Source organism: Scaptodrosophila lebanonensis, unplaced genomic scaffold (assembly GCF_003285725.1).
Source record: "Scaptodrosophila lebanonensis strain 11010-0011.00,11010-0021.00 unplaced genomic scaffold, SlebRS2 tig00000001-arrow-pilon, whole genome shotgun sequence".
Classification (NCBI taxonomy): Eukaryota; Metazoa; Arthropoda; class Insecta; order Diptera; family Drosophilidae; genus Scaptodrosophila; species Scaptodrosophila lebanonensis.
The window spans coordinates 9,724,010-9,743,789 of NW_022060529.1; the positions used below are offsets into that span (position 1 = coordinate 9,724,010).

Consider the following 19,780-nt stretch of genomic DNA (forward strand, 5'->3'; position numbering starts at 1 on the left):
CCCATTTACAGTTGTGCGGCGCACATTTCCAGGGTGGTTTCCGAGCACATCCTGGCAGCTTGTGTGAGTTTTGCAAATTGTCGAGCCAGCAGGCAGGCAGGCAGGCAGTCAGGGAACAGCCGCACAATTAGAGAGCGAGTCAAACAAAAGTCAATTGTCGCATCTACGTTTTTCAGGCGGGTTATGCCAGCCAATAAGTCGCTAATGCAATTAAAAATTCACACACACACACGCACACACACAAAACAGATCCTGCAGGCTCGACAAATGTTCTCTCCGAGGGCCTCACAAAGCTAATAAGTCACAATGCGCCCTCGTTGTGAATGCGTCGCTGGAAAGGCGTGACATACCAGACACCTGGAGTGATTGTTTGCCATCACAGAGAGAAATAAGAGTGTGTGAGTGTGTGCCCCTAAGGGAAGTGATCCTGAATTTGCGACAATTTGGTGCGTTAAATTACCAAAAATTATGCACGCCACTGAGCGAGTGAGCAGCGTCTAAAAAGCCTGGAGAGCCAAACACTTCCAACTATGTAGCTCGATGCCTTGTGTAAATGTCCGTGTTAAATCGCACAAATTGGCAGTTTAATTGTTCCAATTGACACCGAAAATTTCCTGCCTCTTAAGTGGCCCAAAATATATGGCATATGTATGCGTGTGTGTGACTCTGACTTTGGGGCGTGCTCGGCCATTTTTCCGATTTATGTTTGCGGTTATCCAACGTGGGGGCAGCACTCCGCTTTTGTAACTGCTGATAAGTGACTATAAGAACAATAATATCATCTATGTACTTATGTATGTGTATTACATACAAGTACATACAATGTGTTTGTTTCATATTCAACATAGACGGCATAAACATTAGTAAGCTTTAGCTTTGAAACAAATTAACATTTTTAGTAAGAAACTCTATGACTTAAAATCATTTTATAGCTATAGTTCGATTTGTATACTGCATAAAAAAGTAAGGCATTGTCAAAAAAAAAAAATATAATAAATACCTGATTATTTAGTTATAGAAAAATAAAAAAAAATTTTGCACTATTTAGAGTGACGGCAGTTCCTATTATATATCGCATAATTAGTGCATAATTTAATATATTAAATAAATTAAATATTCTATATACATATTGCTAACAATAAAAACTTTTTGCTGCTATGACTGATTTTTGCATTGATAGTTCATATTATTTTTAAACAATTTGTTTTGGGAGAAGTCTACACACCAAGTGTGGTGTGCTCAGCTGTAGAACAATAACAGATAAGATATAGAAGATGTTCATTCGGGTAGAGAGATGGCATGGCTATCCTTTATGAAAAATTCTGCTTGTCACTACCTACATTACGAGCTTGTAAGTATAAGCTGTTAATATTTCCTGATTAGATCATTCACAAAACATTCAAAGTTTACCCAATTGCGATACATACTATACATATACTATATATGTACATATCTTTAATTTCTCTTGAAAAGGAATTGCTAAACTAATTAATGTGGTTTTAAGATCATTACCTTTTCTATCTACCAAAATAATAAATCAATTATTTCTTAAATAATAAATCCGGAACAATCTGGAACAACAAAAATCATGATATTTGTAGACAACACTGATATGAGTGTCTTGGCCAAATACAAAACCGAAACCATTATTCCTTTTAATTGATTCAGCAATTTCAAATCAATAATTATAAAGTGGATCAGTGGCATTATCATTTTGTATATATTTTTTATTATTTACAAATCTTTTTAATCCTATTTATGCGCCAAGTGTTGATCATGCTTGGGCTATATACAAGAAAGTTGAGCATTAATAGTATCTATAACAGAAAACAATTTTTGTTGACCAAGAAAAGTAAAGCTTTGCTTAGCCTCAGTAAATGCTGCGCGTCAGTGCCAATGAGGCCGATGGGAGGCCATTAGAGCCAACCATAAGAGCCGACGGCCCAATGGGTGCAACTCCCAGGCCCACACCCATGCTTCCGGTTGTTACACTTGCCACGCCAGCGTTACTAGTCGCCACACCGCCGCTGCCGCCATTAAACTTTTCAAAACCGCTAATCGCTTCCGTTGGGAACTTCTTGCGCAGATCCGGCTTGGGACCGCTGAGGCACATTTTCTCCAGCTGCTGGTGTTGCGAGCGTACGGCAAACCGATTCACATGTACCGGTATGGGCACTACAATTTTGGTGCCGGCACTGCCATTGCGACCAAGACCATGTGAGGTAAGTCCGGCCTTGACGCGTTTCCACTTGGCGCGTCGGTTTTGAAACCAGATTTTCACCTGAAATGTGCAGGAAATTATCATAGATAGAGTACTTTTTTTATATGGAAAAAAGCAACGACTTCATCTAAATTGATTCATATAACAGGAATAAAATTTTTCTTCTCGCAAAGTTTGTAAGTTGCTAAACATCTTTAGATTTCAAATTAATTTACATTACGAATGCAAATTACTTCTAAACGTTGTTTGCTTAATGGCAGCTTTGAATTTTATGATGTCTCTAATAAATCTTTCTTAACTTTACTAAAGTTTTCGGTATTCAAAAACTTTGCTTAATGATGATTTTGCTAGATTTAAAACATCAATATTCGAATAGCTTAATAAAGCTACATATACATTTTAATATGCATGAAAAATATAGAACTCCAAATATGATTTCAGAAGTTTAACCACCATTAAATTTTTTTTGCTATCCGTCTTAAATAAGTTTTTTTTTATAAAGAATTCATTATAAAAACAACTATGTATAATATTAATACCACCCATTAATACCTAAAGCTTTTCAGTAATTATGACCTGTCCATTGTCTTACCTGTACTTCACTCAATTTCAGACTTGTGGCAATTTGGCTGCGTTCCGTGAGGCTGAGATACTTTTTGGCATGAAATTCGCGTTCCAGCTCGAGCAACTGCTCGGATGTGAAGGCTGTGCGACGTCGGCGTGATTTAGAACTGCCGCCAGTCCCATTAGACTCTTTACCGCCTCCAGCTTCGTGTCGTGAGCTGGCGCCCTCGTCGTCGCTGCAATCCTCACTGTCCGAATTCGTGTAGGCTGTAAAGATTGTCAACAAATTATGCATTATTTAGCTGAAGAGGCCAACGCCCATGCTGCCAAAAGCAGGGCCCATTTGGAGAGTCCATAACAAGTTAAACTTCTGGCGCAAATGGGCTGTATCATAAGTTGTGGCACATATCTGTATTTATTACTACTTGTATATGCATGTGTCCATGTGACGGCAGCACTTGACTTGTTCGACCCATGCCCTACCAAAACCTTTCCCCTTTCATCCCCACCTCCAGATCGTCAACAAGAAGACATCACTTGAAACTTAATATGTATATATATGTGCGGTGACTTAAGTTGAGCGTGAAAGCGAAATGTTTCATTGAGTCAACGGTTCGCGGGGGTGGTGGTGGTGGTGGTGCCAATGGCTCACATCATCATCCCCCGGGGTGGCTCAGGGGCTCTTGGTAATTTTGGGTTTCGCTTAAGCGCTTTTTTAACACTTACACGCTTCGCATGTGGCCGCTGTCACTGATTTATTTGTGCAAGACCTCAGCATCCGTTTATCCACAAATGAAAATGTTGGGGGTAAAATGTACAGCTTTTTTGCTCACCCCAAGATTTGAGCAACAACAACAACAACCACAAACATCATCATCGTCATCGTTATGAATATTTAATTTGGAAATTTGTTGCGCTTTTTGAGTGTTCCACGACGTTTGCCAAATTGATTTAAATGCTTTCACTAGCACATTCTGGGGCGCCAAACTCTGCCCACAAACAGAGTGTTAAGCATAGATGACAATAATGATGGTGATTATGATGTGCTGTCGCCCCGTGCTTATCCATTTCAACGCTTAAATCGTTACGTTTGTCAAAATGTCAGTTCCATTCTGATGCTATTGTTGAGCGAACGAACGGGCGCGTGTGTCTCAGTGTCTGAGTGTCCGCGCAAGAGTTGAAAAGTTTCTACTTTTGATTGACACCAAACATTGGATCTTAATGCATTTTATGCTAATTTCAATTATTACGAGGCAGCTTCATTTTAATTAATATGAGAACGTTACTCTAGGCCACAAATGTAATGGAGCGCCTATTAAGAAGCTGTCCATCTCGCCTAAAAAAAGGGCTACGAGTGGATTATCAGTCTAACCATTTGGAATAAAGATTGGAAGATCCACGTAACCAAACCATAAAAACAACAGAAATTATGTAATTTCTAAGAACCAAGACCACTTCAAAATATTTAACCGTTAAGCATCTTTACAAAGTTAAATTGTTTTATGGAGCGAACAACATACATAAGAATATGCTAGTCCTCGATAACAAACGTTCGCTGATTCTGAATCACCAAATTAAACTTTTAAAACTTACAAAAATATAATTAACATATCCTTCTCGCTTAACAATTTAAGTAATATTTACCTTAACCAGACAGATAATCCATATTGTTTCAAAGCGATAATATTTTAATGCCTACAACTATAAATAATTCTTTTGTATTGAAAGTCTACTTTTAGAATTTACTTAATACTTTTTATGTATTCTTGCCAATTTAAAGACCCCACCACAAAGATGGAAAAACAGTGAACAATTTTTAATTTGAAATCTCTTGGACTTCTTCAAACTCTTCAAGGATGGAAGAATATAGTTCAGGAAACACTTTACACTACAAGTATATTTCAGAGGTACAATATATTAATCTATTAGAAACCCAAACTAAAGTTCTTTAAAAGGTAATAATATATGCAACTTAATATACAAACCCACCTCGACTCTTGTCCAGTTCAGCATTGTAAGTGCTCGGTGACATGGTCAGGCTGATGTCACTGCAAGAATCACCGCTGCATTCGTAATCCTCATCCATGCCAACATCCACCGCCGGCTCGGGACTGTTTGACTTGATAGGTGAGCCCCGCATTGACGTGGGTTGTAACCTTTCCGACACATTTCCATTCCCGTTGCCATCCTCCTGCGCACGAACGGCGGCCATGTGCTGAAGCCGGGCATGCACGCTAAGATTATGGACATAGTCCTGGTTCATTATCTCCGCTAGACGTCGCCGTGGACTCAGTTCGCCAGACGCAGCGACGGCTGCAGCTGCCGCCAGCTCATTTTGGGCACGCAGCAGCAAATGATCCCCTAGAGTGGGATAGCTTGACTCAGACGGGCCGTTGGTAGCACTGAAGGGCAGGAAACGTGTGTGCAGTTGGGCTTCCAAAGGATGCGGCATTAATCTGTGGGTAGCTTCAGCTTCCGAGGACACTGATGACTTTGTCGGACTCAGACTGTCCAAGGCAGGTGGAGGCGCTGGTGGTTGCTGCTGCTGCGGCTGCTGGTCTTTGCCACCAAAAGGTGCACCCAAATAACAGCCGCCGGCAATGAGATGTGTTAGTCGCTCATGATTTTGAGCAAAGTAGCCATGCAGCCAGGGATTGTAGAGTGGAAATTGTGTGAGCCCCAGCGCTGAGCTGGCAACCATGGCACGTGCATTGAGTTCCTGTTCCTGTTCGGCGGCCGTTCCTATTGTAGGGGACGTGGGCACTGCAGGGGCTTGGTTTGATATTAAGCTCTCGATTGAGAAGGGCTTGGGAAATGGTTTGGTATTGAGCTTTGTCGGCGGGGCGGTCTCCGATGATGGCACATTCGCGACACTTTCATTTTTCATGAGCGCGGCGCGTTCCATGGCAGCTTAACTTAATTGCTTGGCAAGCACACAAAGGCCACTCACTACCTAATGAGATCGATAGTCCGACCACGAATCGAATGCTTTTTTTTTTTTTTTTGGTAATAATTTTCTTTGACGACGCACACACGCTACGAGCCAGTGAACCGTTCAAAGATCTGCGCGCAACTGAAACATCAGCCTGAGACAGACATGTCACGTACTCGAAGGCGCGCACGACTGCACCCAACGGCGCTGACGATGGACAACCACCACCACAGCTACCAGCACCACCAACACGCATACACAGAGTCGAATCGTGGCTCCGCCCTCTGAGCCTCTGAGCACAACAAATCCAATATGGCGCATGCCAATGTGTGTGTCTGTGCGCGCACTCAGCATTTTTCATTGGCTGGCGCTAATTGGCGCTATAAAGCAGACCGGTTACACTTGTCTGTCCATCTATAAGTAGTCATGTTAAATATATGTGTGTGTTTGTTTGTATGTAGCACTTGACTGTGGTGGTGTTGGTGGTGGTGGTGGTGGTGGTGGTGGAGCTTTCCTAATTGCGTTCTGCTCGAGTCGTGCGATAATCAGACTATCCATACAATAGACCGCCCTTCCATTAATGCGACGTCGACTTTGTCGTTCGACAAATGCTATGGGTGACTATAGCATTTAAATATAGATATAGTACTAGCATATAGTACACATTACTAAGTCTCCCGTGGCATATTAGTGACCAATTTACTCGTAAATTCAAACATTGCCCAATTTCGGGCGTGACGATAACCTGCTCCATCAATGCTGCTAATGATCCTTAGAACCCCCGCTAAGTATGTCTTTTGCATTACAAATTTTGCAAACACAAATGTATATTGATTTATATTAGAGTTTGTGCTCTACTGTTGAATAAACAGTAAAATTTGTAATAATACCTTTTTTAGTGCTTTTTAGCTTCTATGATAAACCATATTTGAATGCATATACATTTTCACTTAGAAAAAATTGGAAAAACAAAACACTTTTCACCATAAGGAAACTAACTTCAAGCATTTTTCATATTTAATTAGAAAAGGCTTAATGAAATGAATACGATGCAGAATTTCACTGAATAAGAATAGGTTTTCTAAAATTATACTCTGAGTTTTATTTTTAAATTAATTTTCCATAAATTTCCCAATAAAATACAAAATATATTTTAAATAATATAGTTTCATAAAAAATTCAATTAAATTGTAATTTTTAATTTAAGTTCCACATATCCTGTTAGTAAAAAAAAAATGTTGAATTTTCACAAAATAAAACAAATTATAATTATAAAAACAAAACAAATATAAATAAATAAGAAATCCGTCAATTTCTAAAGTCAGAAATAATTGTTATCCAAAATATAAATATTTTTTTCTGCAACCAGTAGTATTTTTTTTCTAAAAGAAACACATAGATTAACTTGAATGTAAGACTTAAAATGTTGCACTCAATTTCTATTTAAATATACTATACTACAATATACTATTATTTCATTATAATATTGCTTAATTATTACGGCCTAATACCTTTTTTTAACATAAGCATTGAAACCAATTTGTATATGTTAAAGTATTTTTTCCGTATTCGGTACACCCTGAAGCAAATTTAAAGCAAGAAGTTAAATGAATAAATAAGTATTTCTTTAAAATTACATTAAAAATGATTACTCCAAGCATATGTATTTTTATTAGGAAAATGAATAGTTGTACAAATTATTCATACTTGTATATAGCAAGTAGTATGCAAAAACTCACTAACTATGTATAATCCATTAGATTATTTTCATATCAGTCAGATGCCTTTTTTAATAATTATATGTAGCTATAACAAGTAATTTTTAAGATGTACGAAAACTTTTTTTCTAATTTAATTTGACATAAATGCATTCACTCAACGACCTATTTAATATGCCAATCACTTCTCGCACTTCCCATCGCAAACAATTGCCTATTTGTATTCATTTTATTGAATTTTATATTCGGTTTTCAATGTTGTTGGTCTGCCTAATTGGTCATAATTGAGCAAAAGTTTTACTTATGAAAAAACTTGGTATGACCAATTAAATTAATTTCTAAAGTCACGCCATTTTGTCACGTTTGAGTGTTAAAAATATTTTACGATCGCTTAAAAACTTTGATTCGTTTTCTTTTGTTTGTGCCAAAACGACAATTGAATAAATTACAATAATTATGCGCGTCAGCGATTATTATTATGATTGTTTTTGGCGCAAGCGGCGAATTTTTATCAACTTTTTTAAAATTATTTTTTACTTTGGCACATTGACAATTGTGTTTGGCATAGACATACAAATATTTGTTCACACACAAAGCCATACATAAGTAAATGTGTACATTATACTTATATACATATGTGTGTATGTAGATATGTATATCCCTTCTGTTGGGGACTTTGGTGCTGGCATGCGCAGGACGGGCAAATAATTTCTTGAACAGCGGAAAACGCTCAAATTAACGAAAAGCAACGAAGCGTTTCATGCGCTCAAATAAATCAGAGTACTGCTGACACACGGGGTGTTGCCCTGGCCATAGCTTTATGTAGGATCTACAAAGATACAATATATACGACAATGTACATACATGTATCTTTGCTCCCCTCGTCATCATCTAGGTCTGTGCGCTCGCGTTTTTAAGATTTTTTTATTGCCTTCACAGACGAGGCACAAATCGAAATTATTTACTGACAAATTGTTGCAAATAATTCGCATTGCTGCCGACTTGTTTGCAGCGAATAAAAATGCGCACAAAATAAAATGAAAATAATTAAATTTCTACCCAGACATGTAATCACTGCGCCTCTGCCTCTGCTAAATGGCTGCTTTGCTTTTAATTTGAAATTCAAAATTTGGTACTTGGTCATGCTTCTGCTTACCCCCGACGGCCATCAAATTACATATACTTGTATTGTTCTTGTGCAAATAAAAAATTAAATTCAATGGGTAACGGGTTGGTGGGCATTGGGCAGAAATGTGAATGAGAACATATGGTCACGCTAACCGCAGCACACGAAGCTGTCCTGTGTTTACCCAACAATTGACACGCCCACTCCCAATATCGGCGGCAGGACTAGCCAACAGGCCGCCGTTTATAGTTACCTGTAATTGTGACATTTCACCCTTACTATCCTGGTATCCATGTCCATGTCATCAATGCTTGTTGGCCAAACTGTAATTAAGGTTAAAGGCAATTGGTTGTGTATGTAATTAAATTGGAAACTAATTACATTGTTGTCAGTTGCCACGTTATATTTATTTAGTTCGTTAAGAGCAGAGATGGCTTTTTATTTGAGCATTAGTTCTTGAATAATTAATTGGATCAAAGGAAGTTATGGTATGTTATTAATTTCTAAATTAGGTCCGCACAAGTAATATTCTACACATTTTCCACTGAAAAAATAAATCTATCAAAAGAACTTCCATTTTTCGTTAGGCTTTCTAATAAGTTTGCTAATTATAATATTCATATTCGACTGATGTAAAAAATTTGAACCGTTAAATTATCGCATAAGAATCTTAATGCTGATTTTTTCATGTATCCGAAATCCTTATATTTAATTCAATTGTATCCAAAACTAATATCAATTAGGCTCTAAGAAAATGATTTTACTGCATTCTTAAAGCGTTTATCTTTTAGTTTTTGTAATTTTAGTTACGAACTCTTTCAGCCTTGTAGCATATTATAGCAGTCAGCTTTTGATAGACCGCGAATATTATTCTGGCGTGCTATCGAATGCATCCGCTTCAACACAAATACAAAAAATATCGTTTAAGTAACGAACTAAATACAATTGCAACTGTTTACAATATCTGAAAATAAATTGAATTTTTGATGACCTTCATAGTTTCATAGTTAAAAAGATATGTATGTATGTATGTATGTATGTACGTAGGTCTTACATGTCTCTCCCTCTCCAACTGGGCTAAGGCTTTTCTCTTCCGACTTATTTGCCGAAAAGTTTCTTTAGGAACTACCAAATAAAAACTAATTTGGTCCATTCCGAAAAATACGCAATATATATGTGTATGTAGATTGGTTCCAGAAACAACCGTGTAAAAAAGACATTGATCATATGCAGAAATAAGTGATTGGTTCCTTAACTTTAAAGAAATATATATATTAAATTTTTAATTTTCTAACAGTGTTATATCAAAATTGTGTAAAAAAAAGACCGTGTAAAAACAGAATTAGGTGTATACTATAGACGATAAGTTTAAAGAAAAGATAAATCAAGATGAATCGGGCCCTCTCCCAGATTTGAATGCTGTGCCGACCAATTTTTGGTAAGAATAGTTTGGTGATGAAACATAGTCGATAAGTGTATAATGAAAGGCTATCGAAATTTGGGAAGAACTATCGACTCCTTGCTCAGCTCTCTTGAAAACGTGTAATTCGTTTTACAATCCGGCGACAACTTTCTGGGAAAATAATCGGTAATTTCAAGTTACATCCACTATTATGGAGGAGGATGATATAGAAAATAATTAAGTTCATTTACCGGCCAAAATATTGTTATATTAGTTTAGCATTCTTATGCAGTAATTTACAAGATATTTCCCGTTGGAAAATCGATTGCAGATTACGGAGTGGCTCAGTTCGGTTTTAATTTATTTTATTCTAAGCGTAGATTCATTAAAACTGACTGCAAATAAAATTGTTTTCTTAATTTCTAGCACCTGTTAATCATGCCTGAACTCACTGAAATTAAGAATGAGGCTGCACCCTCTACGTCGGCTGAGGCGAAGCCCGAGGATGTGCGCGTGGAGGATGATGGTAGTGATAGCGATTCGGATGACACCATCCCAGATTTGGAAGAAGCCGGTGCAGGCACCACACAGTTGGGCGGCGGTGCCACCGGTCTGCCTATCGATGTCGTGTCCAAGGCCAAGCAATCACGGGGTGAGAAAAAGGCGCGCAAAATAATGCTAAAGTTGGGTCTGAAACAAATCCAGGGCGTAAATCGTGTAACCATCCGTAAGTCGAAGAACATTCTGTTCGTCATCAACAACCCGGAGGTATACAAGAACCCCCATAGTGACACATACATTGTATTCGGCGAAGCAAAGATCGAAGATTTGTCGCAGCAGGCCCAAGTTGCTGCCGCTGAGAAGTTTAAGGCACCCGAATCGGCTGGAGCTTCTGACCTTATTAATCAGACAACGTCGGTGGCGCCAATCGCAGAGGAAGACGAGGAGGAGGTGGACGACACGGGCGTCGATGAAAAGGACATTGAACTGGTAGTCGTACAAGCAAATACAACGCGTGCGAAGGCCATTAAGGCTCTAAAGAACAATAACAACGATATAGTAAACGCAATTATGGAGCTGACCATGCTCTAAAGCGTGAATACCTCCTTGCGCTGAAAAAAACTATTTTGTTGATTACCCGCCTTTTGACCAATAAATTGATTGCTAAACGTGCGTCCGTCCGCGTCGCTCGTCACGCTGAGTCAAACATTTTACAATAATACCAGCATAACTTAATATCGAAGAATAAAATTAAATTTCTTTAAAACCATTTTAATTAGACTTACTGAAATTTGGCTAGTTTTAATATTTTATTTGGACGCGTTCCGCAATTTTACAACACAAAAAACGTATAAGTTGATATTGCAGGTTCAAAACTTATCAAACTATTCATACAAGTTGAAACAAATAATAGTGGGCTATATGGATTATTCGAGAGTGTAATTTTGGCCTCATGGGAGTTAAGTACATAAGCCGTTGTAGTTTAAGTTACAAGCACTGGCACTTGAAAAATGTTGAGTAAATATTACTCCGTGGACATATGGCTCTATCAAAGCGCGTCCAGCTTGAGGACACGAGCCTGACTTCGCGACTGAAGCCTTATATCTGCAGGAACCTGCATCCAAGGCTCGCCGTCCGCCTGCATTGGTACTGTACCGTTTACTTGCAACTGCAAGAAATTGGTACGTTATTGAAATTAAAAACATTATGTATCTGACGTACCCGAATATGCTTAGCTTGTCCAATGCGTATTGGCTTGCTAATGTTGCATTGCAGCTGTGCAATGTGAAACGACGATACTATGCCGAAGACCTCCATAACACCATCGGAAATGGAATTCACAATGCGTCCGTCGCCATTTGAGTTGCTTAGTTCGCACAGCTTACAGCCGGCGCCCCAGGAATCAATGTTCAGGAATACAAGCGACTGCAACGCCGGCAGTTCGACTGGTTTATTATCAAGATGCAGGATTAGCTTTTGCTCGATCCGTTCGCAATCGGGCTGCATAACTTGCTGTGTCCCAAATGTGAAGTACAGCAACTGCAACACGCGATGGAAGGTATTTAATATTTACGTTAGGGTTAAGGAGAAATTGGTCTTACCTTATTGAATATGCGACTACTGAGCAGGTAGAAGCGAGATTCGCGGGTTTTGTGAAAGTTGTAAGTGACCAATGCATCTACGCCCACACTGAAATAGTTGTACACGTGTATTGTCTTTGTGGGATGCCTCTGTATGGGAAGGCGAAAATGCAACTTCTCGATTTGCAAATCATAGCGATCGAGATTCACTGAGCGTGCACGTCGAATGCTGCGTAATATCTTTACCGGATCAAGCACGGCTGGGGGCTCAGCGCCCCAGCCCAGCACTCGAGACAGATCGTTACCGGTTCCCAGTGGCATGATGGCGACAGCGGGTTGCGGCTTAAGATAAAGAGCAGCGTTAAATACATAACATAACATATCTACAACATACCTTAATGTTCAGCGTGTAGATGGCATTAAGCACCCAACCAATGGTACCGTCGCCACCAGCCACAAGAATTCGGCATGGGCGTGGACTCGCTTTAGCAGCCCACTGCAACGCATCCTGAGGACCACGCGAGCCCAGCTCCATGACCTGCAACGGATGCAAATAGCCGCTTAACAGCGACAAAACATTGGCTCCAGTGCTGCTACCAGATTTTGTATTGGCAATCACTATCAACGGTTCCCAGTTCTCGATGTTGGGCGGCCTAATTCCAGCCAGGTGCAGACGCACAGACTCACGCGTGCGTGCAGCCACAATGCAATTCGGTGGAAAAATCATGTCGCGAAATTCGCCAAAATCGCATTCCTCCTGATCCTTCTCGTCGATGATGCGTTTATAACAATTATTGTGATAGCATCGCTGACACCAGGCGCAACGCCATCCATAGAGCCCTGCGCTGCTATGTTGATCGTCCACCTCCTTGCTGCAAGCAGCACAGCTAACATTGAGCGGCAGGTTGCCGTGCACCCATAAATGCCGCACGGCTGTCTCATTGCGTAACCATTTGTCCTTGCACCGATAATCACGGTCCGCCTGCCGCTGACATGCCGGCGTTGAATGAGTGCAGAGGCCACAGCAGTCACAAAAGAGGCCGGCAGAGGGCGTCAGAAGTATTTCACAGACGTTGCAAAAACAAGCCTAAATAAAAAAAAAAGATATCCATACAAATATATGTAAGTATTTATGTGCGCATGTGTCAGGGTCAATCTTATGGGGGGTGTGAGGTGTAGATTTGGGGGTTTGCAACAAGTGTGCGCCCTAATAGCCCACCTGTCCTAATATTTTTATTGATTTCCAGTTGTGGCGTGTTTTTCCCGAGATCCGAATGACGGCATCTTCGGCCAATATACTGCGACAGAAGACAAACAGCACACCTAGGGCCACTAGAGAGCCGATTAGCGCCTCCACACTAAGTTCAATGCTGGCGAGGTCCATTTCACTTTTGGTACGCAAATAAACAGTATAATTTTACATTTTAAAGGTTTGTTTGCCGTTTTGCTTGTCAATAGCTGCCAATTACTGCCAGAGTTGCCGAGCTCCGCGCTATTTCACATAGCTCTACAGAGCACAGTGGGACTGAATCTTCATTTTTGTTATACTTGAAATTTACATTTTGGTATGCGATCGTAAGTTCCTGATTTTTATGCATTTAAACAAAACAAACAACAAGACATATTGTTGATATGGAAAAAATATTTTTACCAAAAAATTAAGAAAGAGTTGACCATTGATTCTTAAATTGGGTTGTTTCTTAAACGGAATATTTTATTTAATTTATTTGCTAAATCTTATCCTATAATACATACATATATGCAATTGTATTAATATGTTTATCAGTTTTTTTCATAGGGAAATCAGTGAAATTCAGTTTTTCGGCTTTTAATAAATGTTTTCAGCCGTTCGTTGCACTGTTCAATGCAGTGTTGTGCAACGTCGCTTCCCGTTGTGCACGTGGAGTGAATAGCATACAGTTTTAGTTGTATCTTTGACGTGATTCTATTAACTTAGTGTAAATTTTATAAAATATGGGACGCAAAGCGGAATACAGTGAGAAACAAAAGAAGGGTCCTGGGCGCAAGGCTCGCAAACAGGGGCCACCAACATTTCCCAAGAAATCGTTTGGTATGTAATTGAAAAAATTCTTCACTTCTGTCAGACTCATGTTGTGCCGGCATCGTGTTTATTACTGCAGCTCCTCTTGAGGTCGAAGACCAAAAATTGTCACACCGTCAGAAGCAACGTTTGGTGAAACGCGTGCAAAAAAAGGTCGTACAGAAAGCTAAGCTAAAGGAAAAGCAGGCAAAAGGAAAACAGCAGGTGCGAAAGCAAAAAACGTACAACAGCGACAGCGAACCCGAGGATGAGGTTAAGAAACAGCAAAGCTCCTCTGATGAGGAGGTGCCACAGTTGGTTCCCATTCCTGATATTGTGAAACAAAAGACTATTAAGGGTTTCACCGATGAAAATAAAGATTGGCTGAAACTAAAGAAGCAACAGAAAAAGGTTCTGCCAAAGCCGGAGCATGAATCAGTTGACGAAGACAATTCTGATGAGGAAGAGCATTCAGTAGGCTCAGATGCTGAGGAAGATTCTGAGGCAGAGCTTGATTCTGATAGTGGAAACGGCTTCGAAGCCGATTCAGACGATGAAATAGAGGAAGAAGATTCCGAGGACGATGGTTATGACGGCACAAAAGTTGGCAAGTTGGACGACCTTTCGGACGACGACGAAGATGCCAACTCCGACGATGATTTTGATGTTTCGGACGCTGAAACTGCAGACTCTGGTGAAAATGCCAGCGACGATGATGATGACGACGATGATGACGATAAGCTGCCCATTGAGCGAGCCAACAAGAGACTAAAAAAGCGAGAAGCGCAGGAAGCCCTACTAGCCGAAGAGGAAGCCCAAATGGCAATCGACCAGCAGGATGTATTCAAGTTCCCAGACGAAAATGATGAGGATGAGAGCGGTCTTACACTCCAGGAAGTGCAACAGCGTATCAAGGATGTGTCACTAGTGCTGTCCGACTTCAAAAAGTATCGGCAGGCCGATCGTTCTCGTGGCGAGTATATTGATCTGTTACGTCGTGATCTATGTCTTTACTACAGCTACAATGAATTCCTCATGGGCAAACTAATGGATATGTTCCCATTGACTGAGCTTATGGAGTACCTCGAAGCTTCTGAGGTAAGTTCTCTGAATATGCTCTGGAAATAGTTTAATCTCCAATTTTTTATCAATAGGTTCCACGACCTCTGACTATTCGAACGAATACATTAAAAACTCGCCGACGCGATCTGGCAGGTGCCCTTATTAATCGTGGAGTGAATTTGGATCCTCTGGGCAAGTGGACAAAGGTGGGTCTGGTCATTTTCAATTCGCAGGTGCCTCTAGGCGCGACACCTGAGTATCTTGCCGGTCACTACATGATACAAGGTGCCTCTTCTATGCTGCCAGTTATGGCCCTAACTCCCCAAGAGAAAGAACGAATACTGGACATGTGCTCGGCTCCGGGCGGCAAAGGTTCGCACATAGCCGCCATAATGAAGAATACCGGCGTGCTCTTTGCCAACGATTCAAATCGTGATCGTTGCAATGCCATCAAAGCAAATTTTCATCGCCTGGGCATAGTCAATGCCGTAATTAGCTGCGAGGATGGAACCAAGTTCCGCAACATCATAAGTGGTTTCGATCGTGTGCTTTTGGACGCACCATGCACGGGTACGGGCGTTGTCTCGAAGGATCCCAGTGTAAAGTCCACTAAGTCGGAGGTGGATGTGCAGCGTTGCTACAACTTACAGCGAAAATTGTTGCTCACAGCCATCGATTGTACGGATGCTAAATCAGCGACCGGGGGCTATATCGTCTACTCAACCTGTTCAGTGCTACCGGAGGAGAACGAATGGGTAATTGATTACGCACTGAAGAAGCGGAACGTAAAGCTTGTGCCAACGGGTCTCGATTTTGGGGTTGATGGCTTTACAAAATTCCGCCAGCATCGCTTCCATCCAAGCTTAAGTCTAACGAAACGCTACTATCCACATACACACAACATGGATGGCTTCTACGTGGCCAAGTTGAAGAAATTCTCCAATACGATACCCCTTACCAAGGAACAACAGGAGGACGACGAAAAGCAGCTCGACGAAGCCATACCCACTGATCAGTCTACGAATGTGTCAAACGAGGACGATGCTGGAGCAGCTGAAGATACAGATAAATCTTCACGAAAGCTGCTTGGCAAGCGCGCCGGAAAACCAAACCTCACAGATATTGAAGCAGAGCTGAAGAAGAAAAAGCTGGAGCAGAGTAAAACAAAATATGTGGCTAAGGTTTTTGAAAAGCCCATTAAGGTAGAGAAAAAACCAAAAGCAAATGAACCACCAGTGCCACCAAATCTGTCCACAAACGGCATTCAAGAAAAGACAAAAAACATTATTGATAAGAAAGCAAAATTGAAAAAAAATGATGTTTCTGCTCTGCACACGGTTCTTCCCGCAGCAGTAAATGGACGTGGGTCAAATGATAAAAAGCAGTCGGCACCAGCAGCTCAATTCAATAAAAAGCCATCAACGCCATCGCATCAGTACAATAAAAAGCAGTCCACACCACCAACTAAATCTAATAAAGGACAGAAAACACTCGGAGCTCAGTCCAAAAAGGAGCAGCCGGCTCAATTGAATAGAGGACAGTCACCACCAGCACCTCAACCCAAAAAGGACCAGCCTACACCAACAATTAAATCCAGTAAAAAGGAGTTAACACCCGGAGCTAAATCCAAGAAGGAGCAGTCAACACCATCGACTCAATCCGGTAAAACTTCTAAGAAATCAGCTCTTGTGCCTAAAGTCAAGGTGAATATAGATGACCTGCCCATACTAGAGGGTAAACCCATCAAAAAACAAAATCTGAAGCACAAATCTAAACAGATTGGAAATTTGAAAAAGTCCAAGTCAGGCATCAATGCAAAACCGCAAACGGGCAATAAGCAAAAGTTTAAGAATAAAAAGTGAAGTAGCCAAAAAACCATATAACATGGTTGTATTTTAAAGCTAATATATTATTGAAATACTGTCTTTTAAACAAGCGATGGTCACACAGGCAAATAATTTGTTAAACTATTTGTTAATTCTTGCTAATACACAAACCAGTTTTGGAAACACTTCATGTATTTTTGTATAACTATATATATGCTGGCAAAGATCAACAAATGTATTCAGAAAAATTATTCTAGACTGTATCTTAAGAGCGTGTGTGATTAAAAAGTTTGTGAAGTCCAATATTTTAATGATGAGTTAAATGTAAGGTGCTCTAATGTATTTTAGTGATTATTATACGTATTGAACACTACTCTATTGCTTATCTTTTATTACTTACTATATTTCAATAAATATTAAATTAAATTTTCGAGCTCGCTCTCTGTTGATAAAGCGCGATGTCAGAGCTCAGACGAGCGGAGAGATAACCACTGCAGAGCCAAGTCGGTCTGTTCAGTGCAATAAGTTTGGCCGATATGGGTTGCTTAAAGCTTCTAGTGCTGATGCTGCTGATGAACAGTCAAGTGAATTGTGATCCCGAGGATATCAATATGGGTTCGGCGCGCAACATTCATTCAAGTCTGAAGCGTGATGTCTCACCCTGCTCCAATTTCTGGGCCTATGCGTGCGGCAATTGGCAACGCGGGCATTTCGTCGACAATTTTGAGATAGTTGAAGACAAATATGCGCATGAGATGGAAAGGTTGTTGCGCGGAATGGAAAGCAATGAGTTGGAAATGGCGCCTCGTTTGGTGCAGCAAATGCAAAATTACTTTGCGGCATGCAGCCGACAGGAACATTTGCATCCAAAAATGGAGAATTATTTGCAAGAGCTGCCCAGGGACGTGGTCACCACGCTGTCATCCGAAATAAATTATAAATGGGAGCTTGTGACGGCAACACTTCGCAAGTTTGGCCTAAATGGCGTCTATTTCACAGAACTAGCTGATGTGGCATTCAATGATTCGCTGGTGCATGTGGCGCAAATACGGATGCCGCCACAACATGCATACTTTCAAAGCAAATTTAAAATTCTTGATCATATGTTGGAGTTTGGACTGTTTCAGAGTATATCTAGAGCTGAGCACCGAATCGCAGAGGATCTTTATGGTCTGGATCTGCAGCTAAACAATCTGAGTGCCAAGCATCGCAGTGCGGAGCCTGTGGTGTTTGCCTGGAGCCTGAACGATTTAAAGATACAGATACCTCAAATCGATTGGCAAACTTATTTCAATGAGTTGCTAGGAACTGATGAGGCGCCCTCCAACCTGCGAGTGGAGGTTAGCGACGTGGAGTACCTTAGAGAGCTTGGCGCGTTATTAACGCGTTACAGCAACGCGCACATGCTTAAGGTTTATCTGCTTATGCGTCTGTGCCGTTTTGTTTCGGAAGCTAGTCCGCCTGATCTCGCACCAGCGACCTGTGTCCATCATATGCTCGCCCTGCTGCCACTGGGCATGAATTATATTTACGATCGATATGTGTATAAGACACGCGAACAGGACACTCGTCTGCTGGCTGACATCTTCGAAGCTCTACGCACAACATTCCGCAACTATTTGCAGGTCAATCGTTTGGAACTCACGCGTACACACTTGACGTACGTGCGGGCCAAGCTGGATGCTATGCAGCTGAAGCTGGGAAATCTGCCTGCTGAGACAGAGCCAGCCTTCTACGACAACTACTATGGAAGCGCTAACTTTACGGACTCCACTTTCTATCACAACTATTGGCAAGCACTGCGCCTGCGCACTTTTCTACAGCATCAGCCGCTGCTGCAGCAGGATGCTAAGATGCAGCTGAATCGATATTATGTCAACGACGATGTGTTTAAGGCGCGAAGCGCTCCCTACTTTGAACATGAGCGCAATACGCTCACAATTCCGCTGATTTTCTTGCAGTTGCCATTCTTCGACCAGCAACAGCATCCCATTTTTCAGCAGAGTTTGATTGGTTTTATTTTGGCTCATGAGATAAACCACGCCTTTGAGCAGGAAGGTATACTGTACAATGCCTTGGGTAACGAAACGCCTATGGGTCTGGAGATACGCGAACAAAGAAGCTTTAAATCTGCTCTGGAATGTGCGCAGCAGTCTCCAACGTCATCGTTAAAGGAGCGTCTGGCAGATATAAATGGTCTGCAATTGGCATACGATGCTTTCTTTGGCATCGGCTCAGCCTCCGAACAGTATGAGTATCGTCCTTATGCCTTCGAAAATGAGTTTCTGGCCCCACAGCTGTTCTACTTGAACTTTGCCCAATTCTTTTGTGGCAAACTTCCTCCGGCTATAGCCCACGATGCTGACGATGTACGCGTCAATGTGGCTGTGGATAATATGCGCCAATTTGTCAGAGACTTCAACTGCACCTCCAGTGAGCAGCCGCAGCCACCGAAGTGTGAAATGTGGCGACCACGCTAGTGCAGGAGTAAATAAATATTAATTCCGCCTTGTTCTTGCAATTACGACTTTAAGATTATTTTAAGCTTATAAGAAATCGGTGTTTTCGAATAAAATTACTTGTAGTTCTCTATAATTAGCACGCTTCAAACAACTGGTTGTAAAATATCTTAAATTCAATTCATAATGTATCTGCAACTTCTTTATAATACCCTTGAGATAAATTAAACCAACGGATTTCAATAGTTCAGTCTTAATATAACATTGGCTCAGAATGGATCTACTTTTAATTTTCTATTTGCAAATTCGAGTTGGATTTCATCTAATGTCAAATTTTCTGTGAATTTT

General features: G+C 40.7%; 5 protein-coding genes across 5 annotated transcripts; 3 read left to right on the forward strand and 2 right to left on the reverse strand.

Annotated features, from left to right (window-relative positions):
* Positions 1-1,697: 1,697 nt before the first annotated feature.
* Positions 1,698-5,772, reverse strand: LOC115633779 (homeobox protein unplugged). The gene is made up of 4 exons (XM_030531256.1): positions 5,189-5,772; positions 4,775-5,098; positions 2,814-3,052; positions 1,698-2,281 (listed from the first exon to the last, which is right to left on the reverse strand). The coding sequence occupies exons 1-4, from the start codon at positions 5,688-5,690 to the stop codon at positions 1,871-1,873; spliced, it is 1,476 nt and encodes a 491-aa protein (XP_030387116.1). The 5' UTR covers positions 5,691-5,772; the 3' UTR covers positions 1,698-1,870.
* A 4,276-nt stretch (positions 5,773-10,048) lies between these two features.
* Positions 10,049-11,233, forward strand: LOC115621850 (nascent polypeptide-associated complex subunit alpha). Its single transcript, XM_030515703.1, has 2 exons — positions 10,049-10,149; positions 10,390-11,233. Exon 2 carries the CDS (start codon positions 10,402-10,404, stop codon positions 11,053-11,055), a length of 654 nt encoding a protein of 217 aa, XP_030371563.1. The 5' UTR covers positions 10,049-10,149; positions 10,390-10,401; the 3' UTR covers positions 11,056-11,233.
* Positions 11,234-11,254: 21 nt separating this feature from the next.
* LOC115621778 (diacylglycerol kinase epsilon) lies at positions 11,255-13,487 on the reverse strand. Its single transcript, XM_030515578.1, has 5 exons — positions 13,264-13,487; positions 12,439-13,131; positions 12,066-12,386; positions 11,686-12,003; positions 11,255-11,632 (listed from the first exon to the last, which is right to left on the reverse strand). The coding sequence occupies exons 1-5, from the start codon at positions 13,426-13,428 to the stop codon at positions 11,513-11,515; spliced, it is 1,617 nt and encodes a 538-aa protein (XP_030371438.1). The 5' UTR covers positions 13,429-13,487; the 3' UTR covers positions 11,255-11,512.
* A 506-nt stretch (positions 13,488-13,993) lies between these two features.
* Positions 13,994-17,399, forward strand: LOC115622613 (25S rRNA (cytosine-C(5))-methyltransferase nop2). The gene is made up of 3 exons (XM_030516617.1): positions 13,994-14,115; positions 14,186-15,183; positions 15,240-17,399. Exons 1-3 carry the CDS (start codon positions 14,019-14,021, stop codon positions 17,007-17,009), a joined length of 2,865 nt encoding a protein of 954 aa, XP_030372477.1. The 5' UTR covers positions 13,994-14,018; the 3' UTR covers positions 17,010-17,399.
* Positions 17,400-17,509: 110 nt separating this feature from the next.
* Positions 17,510-19,453, forward strand: LOC115634780 (endothelin-converting enzyme 2). Its single transcript, XM_030532680.1, has one exon. The coding sequence runs from the start codon at positions 17,510-17,512 to the stop codon at positions 19,451-19,453; it is 1,944 nt and encodes a 647-aa protein (XP_030388540.1).
* The last annotated feature ends 327 nt before the right edge of the window (positions 19,454-19,780 follow it).